This window comes from Eulemur rufifrons, chromosome 7 (assembly GCF_041146395.1).
Source record: "Eulemur rufifrons isolate Redbay chromosome 7, OSU_ERuf_1, whole genome shotgun sequence".
Classification (NCBI taxonomy): domain Eukaryota; kingdom Metazoa; phylum Chordata; class Mammalia; order Primates; family Lemuridae; genus Eulemur; species Eulemur rufifrons.
The window spans coordinates 279,073,943-279,098,519 of record NC_090989.1 but is presented as its reverse complement, the minus strand read 5'-3'; the positions used below and the strand labels follow the sequence as shown (position 1 = coordinate 279,098,519).

At 57.3% G+C, this 24,577-nt stretch overlaps 2 protein-coding genes across 5 annotated transcripts in view; one reads left to right on the top strand and one right to left on the bottom strand.

Annotated features, from left to right (window-relative positions):
* Positions 1–384: 384 nt before the first annotated feature.
* Positions 385–5,150, bottom strand: CDK9 (cyclin dependent kinase 9). Its single transcript, XM_069474697.1, has 7 exons — positions 4,448–5,150; positions 3,891–3,972; positions 3,082–3,172; positions 2,581–2,747; positions 2,286–2,457; positions 1,980–2,128; positions 385–1,513 (listed from the first exon to the last, which is right to left on the bottom strand). The coding sequence occupies exons 1-7, from the start codon at positions 4,888–4,890 to the stop codon at positions 1,148–1,150; spliced, it is 1,470 nt and encodes a 489-aa protein (XP_069330798.1). The 5' UTR covers positions 4,891–5,150; the 3' UTR covers positions 385–1,147.
* Positions 5,151–10,970: 5,820 nt separating this feature from the next.
* Positions 10,971–24,577, top strand: part of SH2D3C (SH2 domain containing 3C) — a 29,875-nt gene continuing 16,268 nt past the window's right edge. The window contains exons 1-3 of one of the 4 annotated variants that reach the window (XM_069476810.1): positions 10,971–11,071; positions 13,118–13,595; positions 22,991–23,030. In XM_069476810.1, the coding sequence (XP_069332911.1) occupies positions 11,035–11,071; positions 13,118–13,595; positions 22,991–23,030 (555 nt within the window). In that variant the 5' untranslated portion in view covers positions 10,971–11,034. Of the gene's footprint in view, positions 11,072–13,117; positions 13,596–14,862; positions 14,971–22,242; positions 22,289–22,990; positions 23,031–24,577 lie in introns of those variants that run through there. The other 3 variants (XM_069476811.1, XM_069476814.1, XM_069476816.1) reach the window with 3 other exon arrangements.

The window sequence follows — 24,577 nt, the reverse complement described above, 5'->3', positions numbered from 1 at the left end:
TGCCCGTCCCCAACTTAAGGCTTACAGGAAACACGCCGTCAGATCGCACTGCTCCCGAGTCCCAGCCCTGAACCCGCGCGGTCCTGCCTCCACTGTTCTTTTCGTCCCGTACACTCCTCACCCTGCTCCAAGATACTGCCACCTCCCCAAACCCTGTGACCCTTCAACTCCTCTGCCCACTTCCTCTCTCACCTGCCGAGCCCTCCTCTACCCAGCAGCCTGGGGGACTGTCCTTGTCAAGTTACAGATATAACTGTCGCCCAGTGATTAAAAGCCTTCTGTGGTCCCATGTGCTTAGAGGTCAAGTTTCAACATGTGTCTGTCAGCTGCAGCAGACGACCCACCCAGGTCACTACTGCAGATGACACTGAGCAGAGGAATAATGGGACATCACAGCAAGTGCTCCGCAAGGTACCCAACAGGGGAAAAAGACAAAAAGTCTTTTGCAATTATGTAAGGGAACATGAACTGGGACAAAGAGGAGCGTCAAGACTTCCAGTGACATGACGAATCAAATCTCAACTGTCAGGCCCAACCTACTGGCTGTGGGGTAAGAGCTGGGGGTCTGAACGCAGAACAGAACACACAGCCACTTACTGGGAAAGAAGTCAACTTTTAATCGTAACTGACCAAACTGCATCCAGGAATGTCTCTGAACAACTGAACAAAAGAAACACGATAAAAATTCTCCTATTCAAGAAACCAAGAGTTTTTGCCAGCCCCAGTGCTTTTGGGGGTTAGGCTATGAGCAGCCCATTCCCGAGGCTGGCCCTGTTCCCTCACGAGTTTCTCATCCCAAGAAAAAGGCTGGAGATGGGCGAGGGGCCTGTCCCCTTCTCCCATCGTGCTGAGAGCTGTTACAAAGTCATTGGTGGGTAAGCCTCTCCTCCCACCCCTTTCCCGTCCTGAAGTAACGGAGACCCTCTGAGCACCATCCAGAAAGCCAGGAAGCAGGGCAGCCCCCGGCTCCTCCTGACCTTCCAGCCAATGCGTCCCTCCAGTCCACTCGGCTGGTCGTTCCCAGTGCCCAGGGTAGGGATTAAATAAAATATGCACTAGAGAAAAAAACTCAAATGCCTCATTATCTCCACAATGCAAGTCGCATAGCAGAAGGAAAAATCAAATAGCCCTAGTGATGCACTGGCCCTCAGAAGACACGCTCGAATTCCGTCTGGTTGGTAGTGGCGGGATTGCGGCTCTGGTTGGTGGACTGCTGGGTGATCTGACTGCCCTTCCGGCGCGGCGGTGCCAGGTACTCAAACATGGACGTCAGGTGGGTGGACAGCATGCCCTTGAGGTCCGAGGGCATGGGGTCAGACCAGAAGAAGTCATGGTTGAGGGCGTCGTCGCTGTCGATGCGCTGCGCGGGATCCAGCACGAGCAGCTTGTCGATGAGGTCCAGTGCGTAGGGGTCGCGCACGTAGGCCTTCAGCCTGTCCTTCACCTTCCGCTTCTGGCCTTTGACAAGGTCCAGCTTCTCAAATAGCTCGTACTTGTCCACGTTTGGCCACACCTGTGAAGGGGGAATTGAAACAGGATGGGGTTTGGTCAGGAAGGGCATGGCCTGTCCTTTGGTCAAGCACCTAAAGGGACTAAGACAACTTCTGCACTGCCAGACCACCCTCGGCGGGAGAACTCCATCCCTCCAGAGCAAAGGCAGCAGTGCCCACCACGGAGTTGGCACATATCCTGTGCCAGGCCCTTTTACCCAAATCACCTGCAACGTGGGCGCCAACCCTGACATAGGTACGTTTCTGTTTCAAAGAGAAAGCCGGCACTGATTCTAATGCCTTGCCCGAGGCCACAAAACTAACTGGTGACAGCACAGCCCCTGTGGCTCTCAAGAGCAGGTCCTCTCTCTCTACCAGCCTCCTTTCCAGAGAGCGTTCCTTCTGTTCCACTCCACTCCTCCTTTGCCAAGGAGACTTGCATCGCTGCACCCTGTGGGGACGAGGGACTCTGGCAGCTTGGCCACGCACCTCAGGGGTGATGGAGCCACAGAGCTGGCTGATGAGGGCGAGCTGGTGCTGCTCCGTGTTGCCCTGCATGATAGGGCTGCGGGTCCACATCTCCGCCATGATGCACCCAGCACCCCACAGGTCAATGGGGGGGCCGTAGTCCCGCTCCCCTGGGAAGAAGAGCGCACCAGGAGGGCCCCTTGAGCCCGAGGGCCTCCCGAGGCTCCATGCCCCAGGGTCGGTGGCTCAAGAAGCCCCGGCAGTGGGGGACTGTGGCCAGGCAGATGCCTGGCCCCTGCCCCCCTCTGCCCGCTCGGGAGTCCTCACCGAGCAACAGTTCCGGGGGCCGGTACCAGAGTGTCACCACACGGTTGGTATAGCGGTTGGGCTGGCTGTTCTTGGCCAGGCTGAAGGCCCGGGCCAGCCCAAAGTCTGCCAGCTTCAGGACCCCATCACGGGTGATAAGCACATTAGCAGCCTTCATATCCCTGTGTAGGATCTGCAGGAAGGGCAAGAGAAAGAGTTCAGCCAGGTTCACATGGGCCATCTGGCCACACCTCCCCACAGTGGGAGCAAAGGCCAGCCCAAGCCATGGTCTCTCCTCCCCTCGTCTGGCCCCCACCTTGTTCCTGTGGATATAGTAGAGGCCATTAAGCAACATCTGCATCACCCTCTTGATCTCAGACAGCGTGAACTTGACCAAAACGTTGCTCAACAGTCCAGCAAGGTCATGCTCGCAGAAGTCGAACACCAGGTATATGCTGCCCTTGCAGCGGTTATAGGGGGAAGCTGAGGCAGGAAGGGCATGAAGAAGAAAAAGTCAAAAACATCACACCCAACTCACTTTCCCACAGCCAGCTCCTACCCTCTCCAACCCACAGACACCCATGCCCTCCAGAGCATCCATTTGTTCATTCCTTCACTTTGGTAAAGTATTTTCTGGGCCGGGTACTGTGGCAGGCCCCAGGGAAGCACCAGCTGCGATGAAAGAGGACCAGAGAGAGCAGTCACCACTGGTGTGTATGTCTGAGTTAAGAAGAGGCAATTTAAGTGTGTAGGGTTCTAACTTTGCAAACAATACCTTAGACTGTAAATCTCATCTCCTAAGATCCAAACAACTTACCTTTGGTTCGACAAATCTCAATCAAGTTGACCACATTCTCATGTTTTAGAAGCTGGAGGATCTTGATCTCCCGTAAGGCTGTAATGGGGAACTGGGTGGGAGAAAAAGGGGAAGTGGTTAAGACTGGGGGCACTCCACCAAGGGTCTGGCTCTGGGGTCTGTATTAAGGTACACAGATTGGGAGACAGAGTAAGATCACAGGCTCTGAAATCAGCTGTCTCAGAAGGCTTTTCTGTAAAATGGGTGTAATAGTAGTACGCACATTTCAAGGAGTTAGTCTGAGACAACAAATTGAAACAGCAATACTTCAAACACTTTACTACCAGCCACTAAATGCTCCATAGTTTCAACCTTCCAGCTTTACCTCTGTGGCTGTTTTGTTTGCAACAAAAATGATCTAGAGCTAAGATGGGGCGGGGGAGGGACTGCTCCTCTTAAACACATTAAATAAATGAGTATTAGTCATTTTTCAAACCTACCACAAGTACTTTAATTTTACATCAGACAAAATTAAACGCTAAGAAAAAGGTGTTTAAAGGCCTAGGAACTTCAGGAACTATGGTGCACTGAATGCAAGCAAGCATAAGCTCCCTCTCCTGGCCCCAACCATATTTACCTAACAATGAAACATCAAATGCTTCAGAGTATTTGAATTAAAAGATTTAGGGTTGGAAGTCAACTTCCTGGCCATACGGAAACTTTCCAACTACCACACATAAACTGAACCTGAGACTCCCGGAAGAAGCAGCGTAGAAAACCAACCTGGTGTTCAGGACAGTTATCCGGCCACCCACCCAATCCGTACTCACCCCCTCCTTCTCGTTCTCCATCAGCACCTTCTTCAGAGCCACCTTCTGGCCGGTCTTGCGGTGCTTGGCCTTAAACACCTCCCTGCAGGTGGAGAGGGAGACCCAAGAGAGCTCATCAGGCTGTTTCTGCAGGGCCCGCCCCTCCCCCACTAGAGGAGGAGGGGCAGCAGGAGAGAAGCCAGTCCCGGGCGGGGCTGGACCGAGTACCCAGGGCACGTGGTTACCCCACCACCCCTGTATCTTCAGTCTCTTTTGGAGCCTCTGCTTCCTTCCTTCAATCCCTTCTCCTCACCCTGGCGTCTCTCGGATAGATCCCGCTCCCTTCACAGGCGCCTCTCTGCAACCCCTCCCTGCCCCCCAACCACGGGCCTCAGGCTCCTCCCAGCCAGCCGGCTCCGTCAGGCCGGGGCAGGGTGCGGCGCGGCCTAGCAAGACAAGTGGACAAGTCCGGGGATCAGCGGCTTCTCGCATCACCTCGGGCGGGGCCCCAGGCGTCCCGACGTCGGCCCTGAGGGGTGCAGGCCAAGGGCTTCCAGCCCCGAGGGGCCCAGCCTTACCCAAAGGTGCCTTGGCCGATCTTGGCGAGCTTCTCATATTTGGACACTTCATCACAAAAGGGGCACTCCACTGAGTCGTACTGCTTTGCCATGGCCACCTCCAGTGCGCCGCCGCCGCCACCGCCCCCAGCCGCCGCTGCCGCCGCTCCCGCTCCGGGTCCCGCCGCCGCGCTCCAGGCCCCTCCGCGGCCGCGCCACTTCCGCCTCCAAGGCCACTTCCGGCCTCGCGGCGCCGACCCCGCCTCTTCCGTCCGCCGCCCGCCGCCAGGCCCCCTGGGACTTGTAGTTCCCGGGAGGCCAGGGGGAGCCGGAGCTGCAGAGGCGCCTCCGCCGCCGCCGCTGCCCCCGCCTCCGCCACCGCCACTGCTGGCGGAGGCCCCGATCGGGGGTGCGGGGAGCCGGGGCGCCGGGGCTGGGGCTCGGGGCGGTGCGTCCCGCTGCATCGGCCCGGGCCGCTGCCGCTGCCGAAGCTGCTGCCGCTCTGGCGCCCGATCTGGGGCCAGCCGCAGTGCCCTGCTCCTCCTCCTCCGACGGCGCCGCCTCCGCCGGGCTGCGCGGGGTGGCGGGCGGGGGGGTGGCCCCCGAGCCGCGGCCTGGGGGCTCCCTGGCCGGGCCCGGGCCCGGGGCGGCCGGGCGAGGGGGCGAGACGGGAAGAGCTGACTACGAGGCGGCCCGAGAGCCCGGGAGGGGGCGCGTTATAAAGGGGGAGGTGCCCGGCCTCGCCCTCCCCTCCCCCTCCTCCCGTCCCCTCCCTCCTCCCTCCCACCCTCCGCGGCCGCACCTGACGCCGCCGCCGCCGCCGCCGCCGCCACCACCACCGCCCGCCCGCCCGCTCACTGTCCGCCGGCCGCCCTCGGCGCGTCACCGCCCGCGGCCCCTCCTCCGCCTTCGGAGGTGGGGCCCCGCGCTCGACACCTAGCTACGGGGCGCCCCGCCGCGTGCCTCAGTTTACCCCCACACGCCGGCTGCCGCGGGGAGCCACTTCCTTCCCGGCTCGGAGTGCCCCCTCAGAGGCGGAGGAGGGAGGCGCGGAGGGTGCGTCTTCAGGCCCTGGGAGGAGAGAACGGCCCCCGCTGCAGCCGCCTCCAGTCTCCGCCACCCGCCGTTGACATGGCAACCGACGGCCGCCAGGGGGCGCGGCGACACTGGAGGCGGCGAGCAAGCAATGCCTGGGCCTTGTAGCCCTGGACCCCCCGGGTTCCCTGGGAGGCTTGGATGAGACCACAGGACTCCCGCCTCCGCCGAGCTGCGCCAGAGCTGGTTGGGCCCGGGTCAGTAATTGCAAAAAATAGCTGCCATTGTTTCCAGCACCCGGCTGTGCTCAGGAAGTACTGGGCGTTCCTGCTGAATCCTGAATCAACAGCCCCGTGGTCAGGGTCACTAACCCATTTTACAGAAGAGGACATTGAGGATTGAAAAGGTGAACTTGCCCAAGATGACACAGTGACAAAGCTGGAACTCCAACCTGGCCTGTCTCTTGACTTAGACTATTTGCAGTTAGGCCAGGAGGACAGCAGTGGTGAGGCCAGCTGTCCTTATGCAGGCACCAAGCCCACCCTTCACCCAACGAGCTCCCCCACTGGCCCGGTGCCCCTTCTCCGCGTCTTCCTGGCTCCAGGAGCCTCCTCATTCTTCCTCCAGCTCTGCCCGATGACCAGCCCCGAGTGAAGCTCTCCTTTCTGCCCCCTCTGCACCCCTTCAGTCTGTCTCCAGCCTCTGCCAATAGATCCTGAGACCTGGCCCCCCCAGTCTGGCCTCTCCATCTGACCCCCTCACAGCACCCACCAGCTCATCCTGAAGTGCAGTCTGCACTGTGTGCAGGAAAAACCTACATGGGACATGGGGGGCTCTTCCTGTCCACCTCCCCAGGCTGTTGCCATGCAAATCTCCGTACTGTTTCTGGAGCCTTCCTGCTCTCAGGGCTGTGGTGGCCTGCGTGCACGCTGTCCCCTCTGTGAAGACCCTCTCTACCTGCAGGAAACTCTCCGGTCGCTCCCCAGCTCTTATTCCACACTGTGTGGCCTCAAAGACTTCTCCTGGGAAGAGCCAGGAATGGCTTTGGTGAGCCTGGTGTCCCAAGAGGCCAGAGGCCATGTTCTGGGAAAGGGCCCTACCAGAGAGGGACTAGAGGGCCAGACCGAGGAGCAGGGAGCCCTCTCCTGAGGGCAGTGTGGGGCCAGAGAGGGTTTTAGGCAGTTGAGTGATATGTCAGAAAGTGATCTAAGGCTGCTGCATGGGTACACTATGTATTAGAAGCAGGGAGGCTGTTGGCTAAGTTGGGGGTGGGAACGTAGGGGAGGGAGAAAATAATAATTGTAGTAATTACAGCTTACTGCAGGAAAAGAAATGGTCCAAGCCCTACACTTAGCACTTGTGGGAATTATCTTAATTCTTACTCAACCATATGGGGTGCGTACTATTGTCACCTCCATTGTATTCATAAGGAGCTGAGACTCAGAGGTGACATTGCCTGGCCAGTGGCCATACTGGCATTTGAATCAGGTCAGTCTGGCAGAAACGCCAAGCACTTCCCCATGTCAGCGTTCTGCCCATCTGGCCTAGGGGTGGAGCTAGGACAGCACCACTGGTCTGGACAGAAGTGCTGCGGGACCTACTGTGGAGTTGTGTGGCCTCCACCGTCTGACTTTCAGGCCAGGACCTGCTGCCTTTCCCACAAGCCCTCCCTAAGTCACATCCTGTGAGCAGAGGCCCTAGCAGAGCTTCCGGTGATGTTGTCACCTACACCCCACCATCCGTGGTCTAAACCCCAACATCCGCCAGTCACTTCCCCTTGGGACCTGGGGCCTTCAGCCCTCCCTGAGGGAGGAAGGCAGGCAGGAGACCTTTAGGAGACTGCCCAGACTGCCTGGGCCTGGGGCTCCAGGTCACCAAGGCTGGCAAAACCCAGGTAGAAGCGAGAAAAGATTAGTGGTTTCTCACTGACTCTTTGACTTCTATTTTGCTGGTTTGAAGGAAAGGTTTCCTGCCCCCCATGGATCGGCTAGGCTGGCAAGGCCGGGCACATGGCCAGTCCTCAGTAAATGTGTGTTGGCTGATTGGCGAGGCCCTGAGAGCCACTGGTTCTGCTGCCATCTAACAGATAGGGAAACTGAGGCATGCAGCAGAAAAGGGAGCCACTGGACAGCTGCTTGACCCTGGCCTGGACCCTCTGTTCTGGTTCCTTGAGCGGGGATGGGGAGGGGGAGAATGGAGGGAAGGAGAAGACGGGTGCATGGGGTGAGCAGCTCGCGGCTGCTGGTGTGTCTGAAAAGACAGGCGGTGACCGGATGCAGGGCACAGGACAGAGGATGGCTGTGTGATGCTGACAGTCCTCTAAAACCATGCAAGTTCTGCCCACACTAGCGGGGCACAACTTTACAGCACCCTCTTAGAGGTTGCTATTATTGGGCTCAAGTTACAGAAGAGGAAACTGAGGCCCAGAGTAGTCCAGGGGTGGCCCAAGGCCACACAGCCAGGAAGATGCGGAGCTGGGACTCAAAGCCAGGTCTCTTTGCTCTCAAAGCCCAGGGTCATTCACTATCATCCTGCGCTGCCCCTGATGCCAGGCAGCCGGGTCAACCGAGGGCAAAGCTTCTACTGAGCACTTCTGGTGTGGCCCCCATGTAGCTGGGGGTCAGTGTTGGGGGAGTAAGGCCCATTCCTCTCTCAGGAAACTTGAGCTCTGTTTGGAACATGCAAATAAAGACACCAGTGAATGAAATACTAGCGATATTCTCAGCAGAAACATTTTATTTTGCTGCTGTGAGATCATGTGAGGGATGCTGTATTTGCCTGATTTTCCTGATGGAAAACAAGAGGCTCAGAGCAGTGACGTGACTTGCCCAAGGTCATGCAGATGGGGACTGCACTCAGGTCGGCCCAGTGCCTTTGATGATAACATTGAAGGCCTCCAGTTCCTGATAGTACATGCCCACTCCATACGTCCCCACGCTGTCCCTGCTTAAGTCATAGGCTGAGGAGGAGGGGTCCAGATGGGGGAGCAGAAATCAGAGCTGGGTTCCTGGGGGCGTTACGGCTCGAGCCAGCCCTGGAGGGAGCGGATGGAGGCGGAAAAGACGGAGCCGTGGAGGAAGAGCGGCATTCTGGTGCAGGTCTGGCCTAAGCAGGGGCCTAGAGGCAGGGAAGCACTCCAGTGTTCAGGGCAGGGAACGTGGGCCGGCTGAGGAGGGCCTGCAGGACAGCCACCCGGCAGCAGGTCCTCAGCCGCACTGCCAACGGCCACTCCAGGCAGCACAAAGGGTGCTCTGAGCTCTGCCGAGCACCACACTGAGCCCCATTCATTCTCTTAGGGATGCCAGCAACTGCCCTGGCGCCCGGGCCAAGGGTAGGCCCGGCCCTAGCACCGACAAGGCGTCTCTGCCACAGCAACGCAGCCTCTCCCTGGCCAGGATTCCCAGGGCTCCCCACATGCCGCCTGCAGGGCTTCCCTGGGCTGTACCGGACCGCCCCTTGCCTTGCGCCCATTGCTCAGCAACAGCAGCGGCCCTTGCTGAGGCCCACAGCATGCTGGCCGGGCCAGCATTTGCCTCTTTGATCCTCCCAACAACCCCAGGAAGTGGGGGCTGTTGAGACCTCATTTCACAGATAAGGAAACTGAGGCCCAGAGACACAAAGTCGCTTGTGCAGAATCACACAGCAAGTCGGGAGCAGGCCTGGCCAGGAAGCCAGCACTGGCTGATACCACAGCCTTGGCAGTTAGCCCAAGTCACGCTGGAAATGCCTCCTGGGAGAGAAGCCAGCACCCACCTTCTGTCTTCCACTAGGAAGACCCCCAGCTCCCGCTGGGCTGCAGGCCCCTTCCCTCTTCTGAGAACAACCTACAGATGGGAGGGGCACCAGTCTGGGGCTTAGGTCACCTATTGCCTGTCTGTCGAGTCTCTGCTCCTTTTTAGCCTCAGTTTCCTCATCTGGGAAATGGGGACAGTGCCAGGATTTGCCTCACAGGTCTGAAGTAAGGATCCAAGTGGAGGGCCTGTGAGGCTTCCAGCTCCATGCCTGGAACATTGTCGGTGCTCAATAGAAGGAATCGGGGTTGTACCTCCCTTTTCCATGGCCCATAAACCCCATCCTTTTATTTGAACTTTGAGCATTGATCCCATCCAGGCCTGTGTGTGAGCAGGACCCTGCTGCCATGGTCTGCTGTGGGACATGTCCCTTTTCCTCTCAGCACCTTGGTTTCTCCTTCACCCCATCAAGAAGGTTCAGCTAGGTCCATCAGTGATGGACCTTTCTCCCCAAGGTCCATCACCCAGCTGCCAAGTGGTTGGGGAGGCCATGGGCATGGAAGTTAGCACCTTAGGCTCTCCCATGGGCAACTGGGTTCCAATTCCAGGTGACCTGACTTTTGGGGCCATTATTTTTATGGAGGAAGCAGGAAGCACCTCATCTCACACAGACTCCCTCTGTCACAGCCCCGATGCCAGCCTGGGGTCCAGGATAAACAGGCCAATCCTCTGCGAGTTGACCGTGTAAACTGCACATATCCTCGTTCTAGAAATTAGGTGACTGAGGCTTCAGAGATGGAAGCAGCTTGTCAGCAGCACAGAGCTGGGATTTGAAGCCCCTTTGTGCCCTCCCCCAACCCCAGCGGTTGCTGACACCCTCTGCAGGTGTCTAGGACCACCTGTGTAGGGGAAGTAGCATTTCCTCATCTCTGTCCTGCACGCGTGAGCATGCACACGCACTTGAGAAGTTTGTAGGGTGGGAAAGCACTAGCCTGGGGTGAAGGGGTCTGGCAGGGCGAGTTGTAACCCAGCCTGTGCCACCAACCTGCTGTGCTATCTGGGGAAATCCTTCTGCCTCTCTGTGCCTGAGTTTCACCATCTCTGTCCAATGGGTGTGGTGGACCAAATTGTGGAGTGTCCCTGCTAGCTTGAAAAGGACTGACTGCACCTTGGCAGGGACAGTTCCATGCCAGGCTCTGCACCAAGTGCTGGACCCTGTGAGGTGGGCACTGCAGGCAGCCCCTGCTCACAGAGAGGAAATTGAGGCTCAGGGAGGTGAGCTCCCAGCCCAAGATCACACAATGACAAAACGGCCTGCCAAGATTTGAACGTGGGTCTGGGTGGGCTGGAGTCCACAGGCGTAACCACGGCACTCTGCCGTCTGCTGCTGCCAGCCCGTCTCCCGGGTACTGGGGCTTAGAATACACTGCCCTGCACGTAGGCCGGACGCCCCTCGCCTTCCCAGCCCACTGGCCAGGCCCCTGGACAGCTGTTGGCAGGTCCCCAGCGGCCCTGGCCCCATGGGCTCCGTTCCCAGAGCCTGTGGTTTGCTCCCAGACCTTCCAGGTCCCATGGGCTTGTGGCCTGCCCCCTGCCCCTGCTGCAGAGGCCAAGGAGGAGGTCCACAGGGGCCAGGACTGGGGGCGGCCCCAGCCCCCGCCCCCTGCTGAGAGGGTGGAGTGGGTGGGGCTGTGGGAGTTTCACTGGTTTAAAAATACACAGAGGAAGCGAGTGAGAGGGCGAGAGAAGGGGAAGGGGAGGTGGGGAGGCACCTCAATCTTCCGTCTGCATCCTCGAGCCACCACTTACTGGCTGACCAGCGGCTTTGCACAACTTGCCAAGATGACGGAGGAGCCCAGGAAGGCCAGCAAAAAGTTCAGTGAGTGCGGGGTCGTCCGCGCTGTCCTGCATCCCTCTGTCTGTCTGGGCTTCTCCCTGCATCTGTTTCTTCATCACTGCCGTGTTTCTGTTTCTCTTTCTGTCCCACCTCTGTCTCCATCTGGAGGTCTCTGCCTCTGGGTTTCCTGTGGCCATCTGTCCATCACTGTGGCCTGGCATCTCTGTCTGGCTGGTCTGGCTGTCTGTGCCTGCGCTCCTCATGTCTGTCCCTCTGCCCGTCTCCGTGACTCGGGCTCTCCCCCCCGGCCTCCTGATCTCTCCACTCCGCTGGACCTCTGGCTCTCTCTGACCCCACGGTGGGGCAGAGGCCTTCACACACTCCACCCCCTGCACCTGGGCCTGGGCTGGGATGTCAGGTGGGGAGTTGCTGGGGCCAGGGAGCATGGGGAGTGCCATGGGATGCTGTCCTGTGCTCCCAACTAGCAGTGAGGCTGCGACCCAAGCCCTGAGTGGGAAAGGAGCCCAGAGTGACTAGAACCAGGCTCTAGGTGAGGGGCCATAGCCACCCATTGCTCTGTCTACCGCCTCTGTCCCTCCTGGCCCCAACAAAGTTCTACTGTCCCCTGATTCCTTTGATCTGACCGCACCAGGGTGGGGACAGGTGTTGTAAAGGGCAGAGATTGTGACTGCATCCCGCAGATGGAAATGCTGAGGCCAGAGACTTGCCTGAGGTCACAGGGACTATGGAGCAGACCTCAATCTCCGTCCCCGGCCTCTGGGCCTCGGTTTCCCTCCCTGCCCCCACTACTATGTCCTCCAGACCTCTGGTGTCCAGGAGATAAAAGCAGTGGCACTGCGAAAGGAGGCATTGGGGATCCTCCCTCTGGCCACTGCACAAGTTCTGTCCTCGGCTTGGCTGTCTAGGGGCACAGTAGCGGCATTTTCTGACAGCGCTTCCCAGGAGGCAGCCGCCAAGGCCAGATGGGGGTGGGCAGGACTGGGAAGAAAGCCCCAGAGCACTGACCCAGCAGTCCAGAGCCCCAAGCCATGGCCTTGCTGTGTGACCCTGGGCAGGTCCCTCCTCCCTGTGCCTCAGTTTCCTCCCTTGCTGAATGGGGGCATCCTACCTACATTCCAACGCGGGCGTGAGGCCCCGAGGAGGTGAAAGATGCTGAGGAAGTGGAAAATGCCAGTGTCTTTCCTTTTTGCTCATCCGGAGGCTATAGGGAAGTCAGTTGGTGGTGGCTGTGAGGAGGGACAGTCCCACAGCTAGGGGCAGGGAGGAGGTAACTCACAGGCACCCCTGCAGAAGCAAGGAGATGGTATCACCCCAGCCCTGCTGCCTGAGTCAGGAGTGTGGGCTCAGCTGACAGGAAGGAGAGAACCTCAGGCTGGCGACAACCCCCTCCTCGTTCCCCCCCCCCAGGTGCACAGAGGCTGGCGGGAACACCCCGTCCCTGCCCCGACACGCGCAGGTGCGTGCACAGGACACACACGCATATGCACCTACCGGCAGTGTGACCTCAGACAGTTCCTCACACTGCTCTGAATGCCAGTTTCCTCATCTGAAAAATGGGAGATTAAACTTGTGTCATTGTCACTGAGTTGTGCTGAGAATTCACGCAGCATGTTTGGCCATGCACAGGCATTTGTTGTCGTTGTCATCATCATAATCTTCACTACTTCTGATTGAGGCTGTTCTGTGCACCGGGCACCACGTTAAGCGTGTTACTAACATGCTTTTCTCCAATCCTCACACTGCCCACAGTGGGTAGGTGCTATAATCTCTATTTTACTGGTGTGGAGAATGGGGCTCAGAGAGGTCAAGTGACTTGCCTAAGGTCACACAGGTAGGATGTGGGAGAGCAGAGACTCAAGTCCAGGGCTGTGTGACTCCCAAGCTGCCATGCTTTACCACTTCTAGGAGTGTAGTAACAATTAGAGGGGTTGACAGTGAAGCCCCCGGCCCTCTTTGGACTCTCATTGAGTGGAACTGCAGGATTATAATTAAAAAATAATTGTTTATTATTATTGCTGCTGGCATTGTCATTAATTCCTTTTCCTTCCGTTCCCCCCACCCCACCAGAGTTCTTCAAGTTCAAGGGCTTTGGGAGCCTCTCCAGCCTCCCTCGGTCCTTCACTCTGAGACGGTCCTCGGCCCCCATCAGTATCCAGTCCCGTCTGGAGCCTGACACCTTAGAGGCCACGCAGGATGACATGGTGACAGTCCCCAAGAGCCCCCTAGCCTATGCCCGCTCCAGCGACATGTATAGCCACATGGGCACCATGCCTCGCCCCAGCATCAAGAGGGCTCGGGATCGAAAGGCTGCCCAGGAGGCTCAGGAGGTGGGCTCTGAGCTCAACCTTGTACCCCAAGGTCTGCCTGACCCCCCAGTCTTGGAGGAAGCCAAAGAGGTGGTGGTGGTGGCCAGTGCCCCTCTGGAGAACACCTCAGCAGTGGAACCCAAGCCTTTAGCAGTCGAGGTGGACCCCAAGAGAAAGCCTGAAGATTTTATCGCCAACGTAGAGGAGGAGAGAGCTCCTGGGGATGCACACCCAGAAAGGTAGGTGCCTACTAGGGACTGGTGAGAGTGGGAGCTGCAGGGATGGTATCTCCAGCCTCCTGTCCATACAGCCCTGGACAGAACCCCCACAGCGCATATACCTGGGTTGAAAAGAAGAAACCTGCACGCTAATCAAGTACTTACTGTAGACCAGGCACTGTGCTGAACCCTTCTCTTATAGTTAATACACAAAAGAAAACTGGCAGGAGATCCTGTTACTGTTTCCATATGACAGAGGAAACAGATTCAGAGAGGGGAACTCACCTGCCATAGTAGAGGGCACATCTTGCTAATGACAAAGCTAGGATGTGAACTGAAACCCACCTGACTCCAAAGCCCTAGGCAGCCGCCACATATGCCGGTGGAAAGAAAGAGGAAAGAAAAGCCGGCTGAGCAAGAGTAACTCTAGGCCCAGTTCTGGGACTTTTCTTGGTTGGCTTTTCTCTAGACCAAGCACCGCCTGTGTCTAGAGCCCCGTTCAGTGGGCAGCAGGACCGCATAAGGGCGCAGAGTGAGTCGGTCAGACTCTGCCTCCTGCTGCTCTGTCATTGGGACAAATCTCTTCCACTCTCTGAGCCTTAGTTTCTCATCTGATAAATGGCATAACAATAGCACGACCTCGTAGGGTTGTGGTGAAGGTTTAAGAATAACATAACCTGTAAAATCATAACACAGTGCCTGGCATATTATTGCATATTATGGGAATGGGAATGCTGTGTTTATGATTAATAAAACTAATGCTCTTTTGCCAACCCCGGCTGCCCCAGGCTGCCTTCTCCCGCCATCCCCTCCTAAATTCGGCCTCATTCGGCTGTGGAGGCCCAAGGATTTTATGTAGGTGACAGGGTCTGATGGGTCCTGGGGCGTTCAGGTACCCCGAGGTATGAGACTGTACTGGGAGCCCGGCCTGTCCCTCCCGGAGAAACAGAGTTTGCAGGAGCTGGACGTGGCGCGGCGTAGTGGAGGGGCGTGGCGAGGGGCGTGGCCGTCCCCGGGCTGCGCGGCGAGCTGTTGGGGAAACCCACATTGGAGTCGGGTGGGGCGGGGCGCAGGGGGTGTGCACGGGGGCGTGGCCTTCCCGCCCCAGACACAGGCAGAGGGGAGGGGGCGGGGCCAGGCGGGGGTGTGTCCGGGGCGGGGCGTGTCCTTTCCTGCCAGAGGAGGAAGCGATGGAGCGGGGCGGGCGGAGGGGCGGGACCGGGGGTGTGGTCTACGCGTCAGGCTCCGCCCTCGGGATCTGCCTCTGAACTCCGCAGCTCCGCCGCGGGAGAAAGGCGGGAGCCGCTGGGCTAAGGAGGTCCTGGGGCTGCAGGCGGCGACCGTGGGGAGCCATGACTGCAGTGGGCCGAAGGTGCCCCGCACTGGGGCACCGAGGGTGAGTGACCGAGCTGGGCCTAGGGAGGGCCACAGTGGGGCGGGAGAGGACTAAGGCGGAAATCTGCATCCCTGGGACAGCTGACAAGCTCGGGTTTTCAAAGCCAGCTTGTTTTGAGCGTAACTCTGTCTCCGCCCTGCGCGAGCACACCGGGCATCTGCTCATATACTCTTCACAGCAGCCCCGGGAGAGAGATATTGTTATTACCCCGGTTGTATAGGTGAGGGAAGAAAGATTTGCTAGCCCAGTTTGACATAGCCAGTGAAAGTCAGAACCAAGGTTTAACTCCACCTTCCTGGCCCACGCTCTTAACGCCTGGGCAACACATTCCCCTCCAGGAAGGCCAGGACTCTGGGAAAGGCGGCCTTGAGAAACCTTGAGAATGCCAAGTCTAGGACCCAGCCTAAGCCTTCTTCCCTTGTGGGCAGAGGCCTGGTAGTCCTCTCAGTGACTCTAGCATCAGGCTTGGCCTGGAACTGACCAAGCAAATGGAGAGACTCTGCCCCCATCACTGGGCCTGTCCTGAGGGAGGTGGGGTTAGCAGACCAGATTGAGCCCCGTGGGACCCAGTGTCTCTCTTGCCCTCCAGGGACCAATGAACATGTGTTCCAGGAGCCCCTGTCAGCCTTGTGCCTGCAGCCAGGAAAGCAGCCTTGCTTGTGTGATCTCAGACTAGCCCTACCCCACTCTGTGCCTTGGTCTCCCCAGTAGCCCAGTTGGGCCTGAGATAGTCTCCAGAGATCTAACCAGCTTGGGGATGAGGACATTTGAGAGTTGCCAGTGAGGAAGATGGGGCCCTGTTCTTCAGTGTCCTGAAGGGGTCGTCCCAGTGGCTGCTCAGGGAGCAGCCTAAGCTGAGGAGACAGTGTCCTTCCCCCACCCCCTGGGAGGCAGGGTGCACCTGGAGCAGGAGGAAGGAAGGGGAAGAGGTGAGGCTGCAGGAGTTTCCTGGTGGCCTCTTCCCTGCTGAGATCATGGGGATGAAGAGGAAGGAGGGAGGAGGGGCCTTTAGCTCCCAAAAAGGAGAGCACCAGCCTAGCCTGCCCCCAACTCCCCAGGGACCTTCAGCCTTCTGCAGGGAAACAGCAGGTCCTGGACGGCCCTGGCACCCTCCCGCCTCAGTCCATGCTGCAGAGGAGGAAGCAGGGGCCTGGAGGGGGGAGGGAGGCCCCCAACACTCTCTTCTCCCCCATCCACACTGGAATTGTCAGGCCAGGGTCCCACCAGGATGGTCACCAGCTAACAACTGGCAAGCACCCAATGGGTGTCATCTACTACATGGGCCCTGTGAAGTGGGAACCTCTCTTTGCTCCATTTTGCCAGCTAGGAGACTGAGGTTTAGAAAATGGCAAGGACTCTCATGGGGTGACAGAGAGAGTGGGTGTTGGAGCCTAGACTTGATCCCCAGCCTGGCCAACTCCCAAGCCCCAACTCTTAACCACTAGGTCACTTTTTACTTCCTGCAAGTGACAATTTCAAAGCTTTTTCTACCATTATTTGAAGACTTCCCATAGAGCCCTGGAAAGGAGGTAATAGGAGCCCATTTTGCAGATGAAGACATTGAGATTTTGTGAGGCTAATAACTTGCTCAAGATCACATAGTCAGTTGAGTTGGAATTTCATTCATTCTCATGCTTACTGAGGTACAATTATGCCCCAGACGCTGTTCTATGCTCTGGGATTCAGCAGTGAGCACAGTGGACAAAACCCTTCCCTCATGGAATCCCCATTCCACTACAGGGGAGACAGATGACAAACAAGATAGATGAGTTATATGGTCAACTATAGAAGAGAAAAGATCTACCGAGAAAATTTAAAATCAAGTTGGGGAATTGGTCTTGGGGGAAGTGGCTAGTGGTGGCAATTTAGGAAGGTTAGCCAGGAACAATGTCTCAGTGAGCAAGTGATGTTTGAACAAAGGAGATGAAGGAACAAAGTCTCTTGCTGTCTGGAAAAGAGTGTACCAGGCCAAGGGAACAGCATGTCAAAGGCCCTGAGATGGGAACATCCTTGGCTTGAGTGAGGTGGGGAGGGTGGGGAGGGTGGGGAGCATGGGCGGCAAGGCAGGGAAATGGGTGCAGATGATGCAGGGTCTGGAAAGCCCCGGCAAGGACCTGGCTTCAGGCAAGCCGGGAGTCACTGCTGGCCTTGAGCACAGGAAAGCCTGCTCCGACTTAGGAGAATCTGAGTGCAGTTCTGCTTTAGTGCCTCGCCCAAGTGTCCTTTGCCTCGACTCAGAGACCCAGACCCCCAGACCCCCACACTCCCACTCCCAAGGGGCCATTTGGAAGGAAACTGAGACTTGGACAAGGTGGCACCCTGTAGGGACACCCTGTGTCACCCCTGCCCCAGCCCTTGTGCCAGGCCCTGAGAATGAGCCAGGATATCCCCTCCCCCGCATTTCCTTTTGGAATGTTGATTCTGGTCCAAGAATTCCCAACTCTCCCCAGAGTCCCACGACCCTCTCGGCCCTGCAGAGTGACGTCAGCTGCCGGGCATCTGGTAGCGATTACCCACCAGGGGAGGGTCGTGGTGGGCCCAGCCTGTGCAGCCTCCTCAGTCTCTGGGCGGCTGGTCCTTGTCTTCTGAAGGGGCCCAGCTGCTCCTGGCTCTCATTTCCTGTGAAGACTTTCTCACAGTCCCTGAGACCCCCGGACGCCTTGGGCTGTGGGAACTGGGCTGGCTTGGGAAGGATGGGCTGTCTCCCCAAGCCCCAGCTGGAGCCACATCCCCCCACCCCAGCCCCGGGGGACCCTGTTGCTGGCTGCTGGGCCTGTGTGGGGTGAGGGCGGGGAGGGGTGGGGTCAGATACACCAGGAGCTCAGTGCCCCCTGACTGTGTGACCTGGAGAAAGTCCCTTCTCCTCTCTGCGCCTCAGTCTCCCCATCAGTAAATTGGGGACAAAGACAGCACCTGCTTCATAGAGCCATTGTGAGGACGGGATGAGATGTGGCAGACAGAGCTTTCATTCTGCGCTCAGCCCACGGGAGTTAACGGGAGCTGCTCATGCTGTAGAGGAGGAAGGTGAGCCCAGTGAGGGGGACTTGCCTGGGGTCACGTAGCCTCCCTGCCACAGCCCGCTCATGTGCCCCAGAGCCTCTTCTTTCTGTCCGCTCCGCCCCACTTCCCTTTCCCGATGTTGGTCTGGGCTCCTGGTCTGGCTGAAATGTCATTTTTCTTCACTCTCTCCGCCCAGCTTCAGCCCATGTCCACCCAGGAGCGGCTCCCGACTGCCGGGGGAGGCCACTCGGGTAAGGAACAGAGCAGAGAATTTGACATCAGGCCAACGGGTCCTAGTCTGAGCAGCTGTGTGCTCTGGGCCAAGTTATAAGCTTCAATTTTCTCCCTGGTAAAGTGGGGCCTGGAAATCAGACATCCTGTGGACGCTCAGTAAATCAATGCCTTCCCTTTTGTCCTCTCCGGCAGGTTTTGAGTCTCAGCGGCTCTTGGGGCCCCGAATCCTCAGCTCTGCCCTGGGAAGAACGGCCCATCTCTGCCCTCTATGCACAGGGCCACTGCCCTGTCTCGAGCCCCTGCTGGAAAGCTCGGCCCAGTCAGGACTGAGGGCTCGGGATAGTGGGGAAGGGGCAGGGTGTGTCTAGGACAACGGCGGCCCATCTGGGTGGGCCAGACAGGGCAGGGGATAAAGCCAAGATCCTCCCTGTCAGGGAATCCCACAGGCCACGTGGCTGGGTGTCCTGGGAGAGACAGGGCTTTCCACCCAGCTCTCTTTGCGCAGGGTCTTTCAGGGCTAAGGAGCACAGAGCAGGCGGGTGCCTGTTGCTTCTCTGCCATGGGTGAGTGGAGATCAGGGTGAAGGAAGGAAAGAAACTTCAGCCCCCTGGGGGCAGGATTGGAAATCTCCATGGGTAAAGGCTGGGGCGGCAAGGAGAGCCCTGCATGGGCCAGGGAACCTTGCCCCCTTCCTTCTCATATGACCCGAACGGCCCCTCTGGGGAGATAGCTGTGAGATGCCCACTTCATGGATGCCGGGTATGAACTTCAGAAGGAGGAAGGCAGGGAGTGACGGGTGGGGACAGAGCTGAGAAGTGGACAGGAGAGATTGGGGAAGTCTCCACTCAAGGCCGTGTGACCAGGCCCCGAGGCCCAAAGGAACAAACTGAGGGACAGAGAGAGAGTAGACAGGCCCCTGAAGAGGGCAAGGCCACCTGTCATGAAAGAGGGCCAGGTGGAGCAGGGCGGCAGCCTCTCCCCACCCCTTCTCCTGCAGGCTCCCTGGGGGAAGCCCACCCTTCCTTCTGCCCCAGGGTGGAGGCCCTGAAGTCGAAGCTCAGATCTAAACATGCACTGGGGAAAATAAAGGATAATGGGCTTTAATTACTGTTCATTAATCCAATTAATTAAGCTAATGTATGCAAGAAGTGGTATCAGTTATCAGAACAAATCAGTTAATACAGGCAATTAAAGTGGTTGGTTATTTAAATAATTAATGTTGCTGATTAATGGGACTGATTTAGCTCAGTTGTCACTATTATTTATTAATTGATTTCAGCACTAATATTACAAGAGAAGTGTCTTTAAAGTCCACAAATTAAGGAATAAGTTAATTAATTAGTGGAGCTGAGTTTTACAAATGGATACTTTGATTCCTGGATTTGGTCATTACAACAGGAGAGTGTTCTAGAAATCTCTAAGCCAACTGAGATCTGAAGGCTGAGTAGGAATTACCCTGGCCAAAAGGGAGAGAGGATGTTCCAGGCAGAGGGAACATCATGTGCAAAGGCCCCAAGGCTTGAGGAGGCGGAGCTCTTTGGAGGAAGTTGGAAGAGCCCGGAGTGCAAGAAGCAAAGGGAGAGGGGAGGGATGAGAGTCTGGGTCTTAGAGCCAAGCCAGGAGGACTGGGCTTTGTGCTCAGGGACTCAGGGGGCTGTTGTGACATTCATTCATTCAAAAAAATTCTTACTGGGTGTTTACTGGGTTCCTGGCTCTGTTCCAGGCAGAGACATAAATCCCAGCCCTTGTGGGGCTGATGTTCTAGTGAGAGGCAATAGTCACCGCTGCATGAGATAAAATAAATGGCAAGTCAGATAAAGCGCTGGGGGGAGAATTAAACAGGAAGGAGGGTGGGAGTGCTGGGAAGGTCACACTTTCAGCTGGGTGGCTAAGGAAGGCCTTCCTGAGGAGGGGACATCCTAGTGAAGACCTGAGGGAGGGCAGGGAGGGAACCCAGGGGATATCTGGAGGAAAAGTGTTCCAGGCAGAGGGAACAGAAAGTGCAAAGACCCTGAGGTGGTTGGCAGGAGCTCAGCAAGACACTCAGCCGGGCAGGAGCAGTGTGACGAGGGCAGGTCAGACGTGGGCTTGGGGAGTAGTGAGGAGACTCCTTGGCTCTCACTTGGAGTGAAATTGGGGCCATGCCAGGAGGTTGGAGCAGAAGAAGTCTGTGATCTGGTTTTCATTTTAACAGGACTGCTGTGGCTGCTGTGTGGGGCAGTAACAGGTTGCAGGGGACGAGGATGGAGGCAGGGAAACCAGAAGTGAAGTGGTGGCAATAGTCAGGCGAGTAATGGCAGCTATCATAAGTGGACATGGTCACATTGTGTCCTGGGTGTCCTGGAGTGTGGTAGAGCAGCAGGCTGAGGCGACGGGGTGGAGGTGTGGCCCCAGGCTCTTAGCTTCCAGGGCCTGAGCCTCTGCCCTGGGCACTCCCATTGGCTCTGGCTGCTCTGCCCAGGCCTGACCCCTTGTGCAGGCACCCTGTCCCCAAGGCTGTGCCTCTGCCCCAGAGCCCGAGGGGAAGTGGACAGGAAGCAGGAGGAAGCACTGGGTCAATCCCAGTGTCCTGGCCAATCTGTTCCCAGAAGTGGGAGGATTTCCGGGCCTGAATGGCCGGAAACATCGGGATGAGACACCTCACCCGGGAAGAATGGGCAGCGGTGGGCAGGGGAGGGGTCCCTACACCACCTCTCTCCCACTGCTGCTGGACAGAGAGAACCCAATGGCTTTGGAAGCCTACTGTTGTTGGGCTGCAGCCTGAGGGACTATGCTGAGATGCTAGGAAGGGCTAGGGGAAGGAGGAAACTCACACTTTTATTTTTTAGTTTTTTTTTTCATATTAGTTTCCTGTATTTGGGGAAACACTTCCCCAGTGTCTGACCTCCCTTCCCCATTTTGCAGATGGGAAGACTGAGGCCTTTCCCAGACAGAGAACCAAGACCCAGCCTAACAAAATTAATAATAACAACAGTGGTTAACATTGGTTGTTTACTACCCATGCATGCCTTTGAGCAGTATTTATGGAGCTCCTACTGTGTGCCAAGTGCTGTGCTGGGCACTGAGGGGTTTGGCGGAGAAAGAGACAAAGTCAACACCCTCATGGGGGCATCAGATAATTAACAGTCAACAGATAAATGTAAAGTGGGCATTTCAAGCAGGAATTGGAAAAATTGAAGAAAATAAAGCAGGTTGGGTACAGAGAGTGAAGGACGCCGATGGGCTGTTCTAGGTGGGGTGGTCAGGGACGGCTTCTCTGAGGAGGTGACATTAAGCAGACCCTGAGTGAAGTGCGGGAGGGGCACACCTCACGAAGATTTGGGAGAAGAGCATTCCAGGCAGAGGGAACAGCAAGTGCAAAGGCCCCGTGGCAGGAAGAGTTGGCAAGGAGGCTGATGTGGCTGGGGCAGAATGAGGGACAGAATGAGTGAGGGAGACATGTTGGTGGGGTGACAGGGTGGTCATTGGGCACCACCAAGCCACACAGGGCCTTAAAGTTTGGGGAAAATATGACCCAGTTTAGGCCTGTTTTTCTGGTGTAATGATCCTCTCTTTACTCCCACAAGGGAAGAAAAGTTCTGGTTTGGACGACAAATCACATGACCATGAAGAGGAGTTTAGATTCTGTTCTCTAAGAGATGGGAGCCACTGGATTGTTGGGGTGGTGTGTGCACCATGACCTGCTTAGCTTGTGACCTTGGGTGCCATCTGGCAGTGGGGTGGGAGCTGACCGTGGGTGACAGTTGACACCGGGAGCCCATGGGAAGGCCACTGTGCACTCCGAGGGAGACACGAGGCCGCCTGGCCAGGGGCAGGGTGGACCCACGAGAGAAGTGGTCAGGGCGGACTCTGGACACAGAGCAGCAGGATTTCCTGATGAACTGGGTGTGGAGTGTGAGCGGGAGCAGAGGCACAGATGGCCGCCAGGGCTTTGGCTCAAGCGGCAGGAAGGATGGAGCTGACCTCGGCCGAGGTGGGGAAGACGGCACAGGGGGCAGGGTGTGGGCGCGGAGGATCAGCAGCTCCACTTTGGATATGACAAGTTCAAGATGCCTTCAGACTTCCCCGGGGAGGTGTTAAGGAGGCAGGTGGGTTTCTGAGCCTGGTGTCGAAGGAGCAGGTCCAGGCCGCCTCAGAGGAGGGAAGGCATGGGAGGCCGTGAGCTGGGGGAAGTGGCTCGTGGTGGCCCTTGAGAGGACGGATGATATTTGTTCAACACCCTGGAAAAACAGCCACCTCCAGCCTCTGGCCTCTCTGTGCTCCATCCCGGCCACGTGAAGGCAGAGGGGATGAATTCTGTAGCCCACTCCCACCAGCAGGGGCTCTGCATCAGGGACTGCATAGCCCCAGCCTGGCAACTGCAGTGTTTGGAGTTAGGGAGGATGGGCAGGGGGCTCGGGTGGGAGCAGGGGCGTGGGTGTCAGGGAGAAGGAGAAGAAAACCAGGAAAGCATAGTGTCCGGAGTGATTCAGGAAGCAGGCCCCGTGTTAAGCATGTAACTTTCATTGCTCCCCGAGGCCTCCAAACACGTCCATGGGGCAGAGGCCGTCCTTAGCCCTGATTCACAGGTGGGAAACCAGGCTCAGAGAGGTGAAGGGACTTGCCCGGGGCTGCACAGCTGGAGAGTGGAGGAGTAGCCAGGCGGGCAGAGCAAGCCCCTTCTGCCTTCAGGATGAGCCCTCTGGGGCCTTGAGGGACGGGTGCCGGCCCCAGACAGATGGGCAGAGACTGGCAGGCGGGGAGCTAAGCAGGCCTGGGGACATTCACTGCTATTCTCTCCTTCTAGGGCCACTGGAGAGCCGGAGGCTGGTGGGGACTACGTGAAGGTAGGAGGGGCTGGGCCGTGGGATGGTCAAGTGACACTGGAGGATCACAGCCCTCTCTCAAGCCTTGCTGGGAGCCAGACCTCACTATCCATTCCCAGGAGGGGAGGGTTTCAGAGTGAAGGCAGTGCTTGGGGTCTGGGTTCGCTCTAGCATCTTCTTCCATCACCTACCATCATTCTCTCCTGGCCCCAAACTTGGAGCACCCCAATATTTGTTACCAACAGACCCTGCTCTCCCACCAGCTGGACAGGACCTCAAAGGGGTCTCCATACAAAGACTGCAGTGCTCCAATCCCACCCGGTTTGTGGGCACCTACTACGTGCTGGTGCTGGGAGGTAGGAGCAAGAAAGGATGACTAAGTTCTCCATCACAGATGATGGGCACAGCTCACATTTAACAAAAGCTTCATTTGTCCTGGGCACTTGGAATGTTGAAAATGCAATTTTGAAATAACAATGGTAATAATATTACTAAGTAACATTTTGAGTGCCTACTGTGTGCCCACCTGTGCTGGCTGAGGCCATTGACAGCCCCTCTCACCACTGGGCAGTGAAGGCCATCTTGTGCCCATTGGCAGATGGGAAACTTGAGGCCCAGAGAAGTGCAGTGACTTGCACACATCACACAGCTATTATGGGGAAGAGCTGGGATTGCATCCCACGTTTGATGCCAAGACTACAACCAAAGCCTTTGGCCTTCTGCCACTGGGAGCCACCACCCTGAGCCAGGCCCCTGAGCACACAGCAGAGGGCAAGGAGCACCAGGGCCTGCATTCAAAGGGCTCCCAGTCTTGGGGACATAGCAGAATCAGACAACGATTTGGGCTTGTGTTTTGTAATCCATCAGATCTAAAATTTAGTCTTAGATATGCCATTTAGTAGCCACTGGCATCGAGCGTGTGCATCAGTGTTTGCCTATGTGAAATGAGGGTCACAGTGGTGCTTCTAGTCCAGGGCTGCTGTGGACTCAGTGAGCCCATGAGTAGGGAATCTTAGCCTGGAACAGGGCTGGCTGGCCTGGCTCCTAACCCAGGGACATCTCATCACCCTGAGGTGCCACCTGTAAAACACTGTGTAAGCGACTGGCAATGAGGCAGCCTGGGAAGTGCTGAGATCTGCCCCCACGATCACCAGAAGGTGCTGATAAGAAGCCATGGGAGGTTGAGAGGTGGGGGTGGCTTTCAGCAGGGTAGCTGGAGCAGGGGGGGACAAAGGAAGGCTTTCTGGAGGAGGAGGCATCGAAGCCAGGCCATTGCAGTTGACCAGGAACATTCGCTGATATCTCTCCCTGAATGAGAAGCCAGAAAGGAGACAAAGATGAGTAGAGATGGGTAGGAGGGTGGTCCTGGCAGAGGCAAGAGTATGAGCGATCAGCAAGCTGAGTGAGCCCAGGAAGCACAGCCCAGGGCAGCAAGTCAGGCGGAAGTTCCAGAACCCTTATTCCGTAGCAGGAGGAAGGCCATGGGGAGAACCAGCGCCAAAGCCAGTGGGTGGAACAAATGGGGGCCATATTTCAGCACCCCACAAATCCCAGCTGTCTGGCAAGGT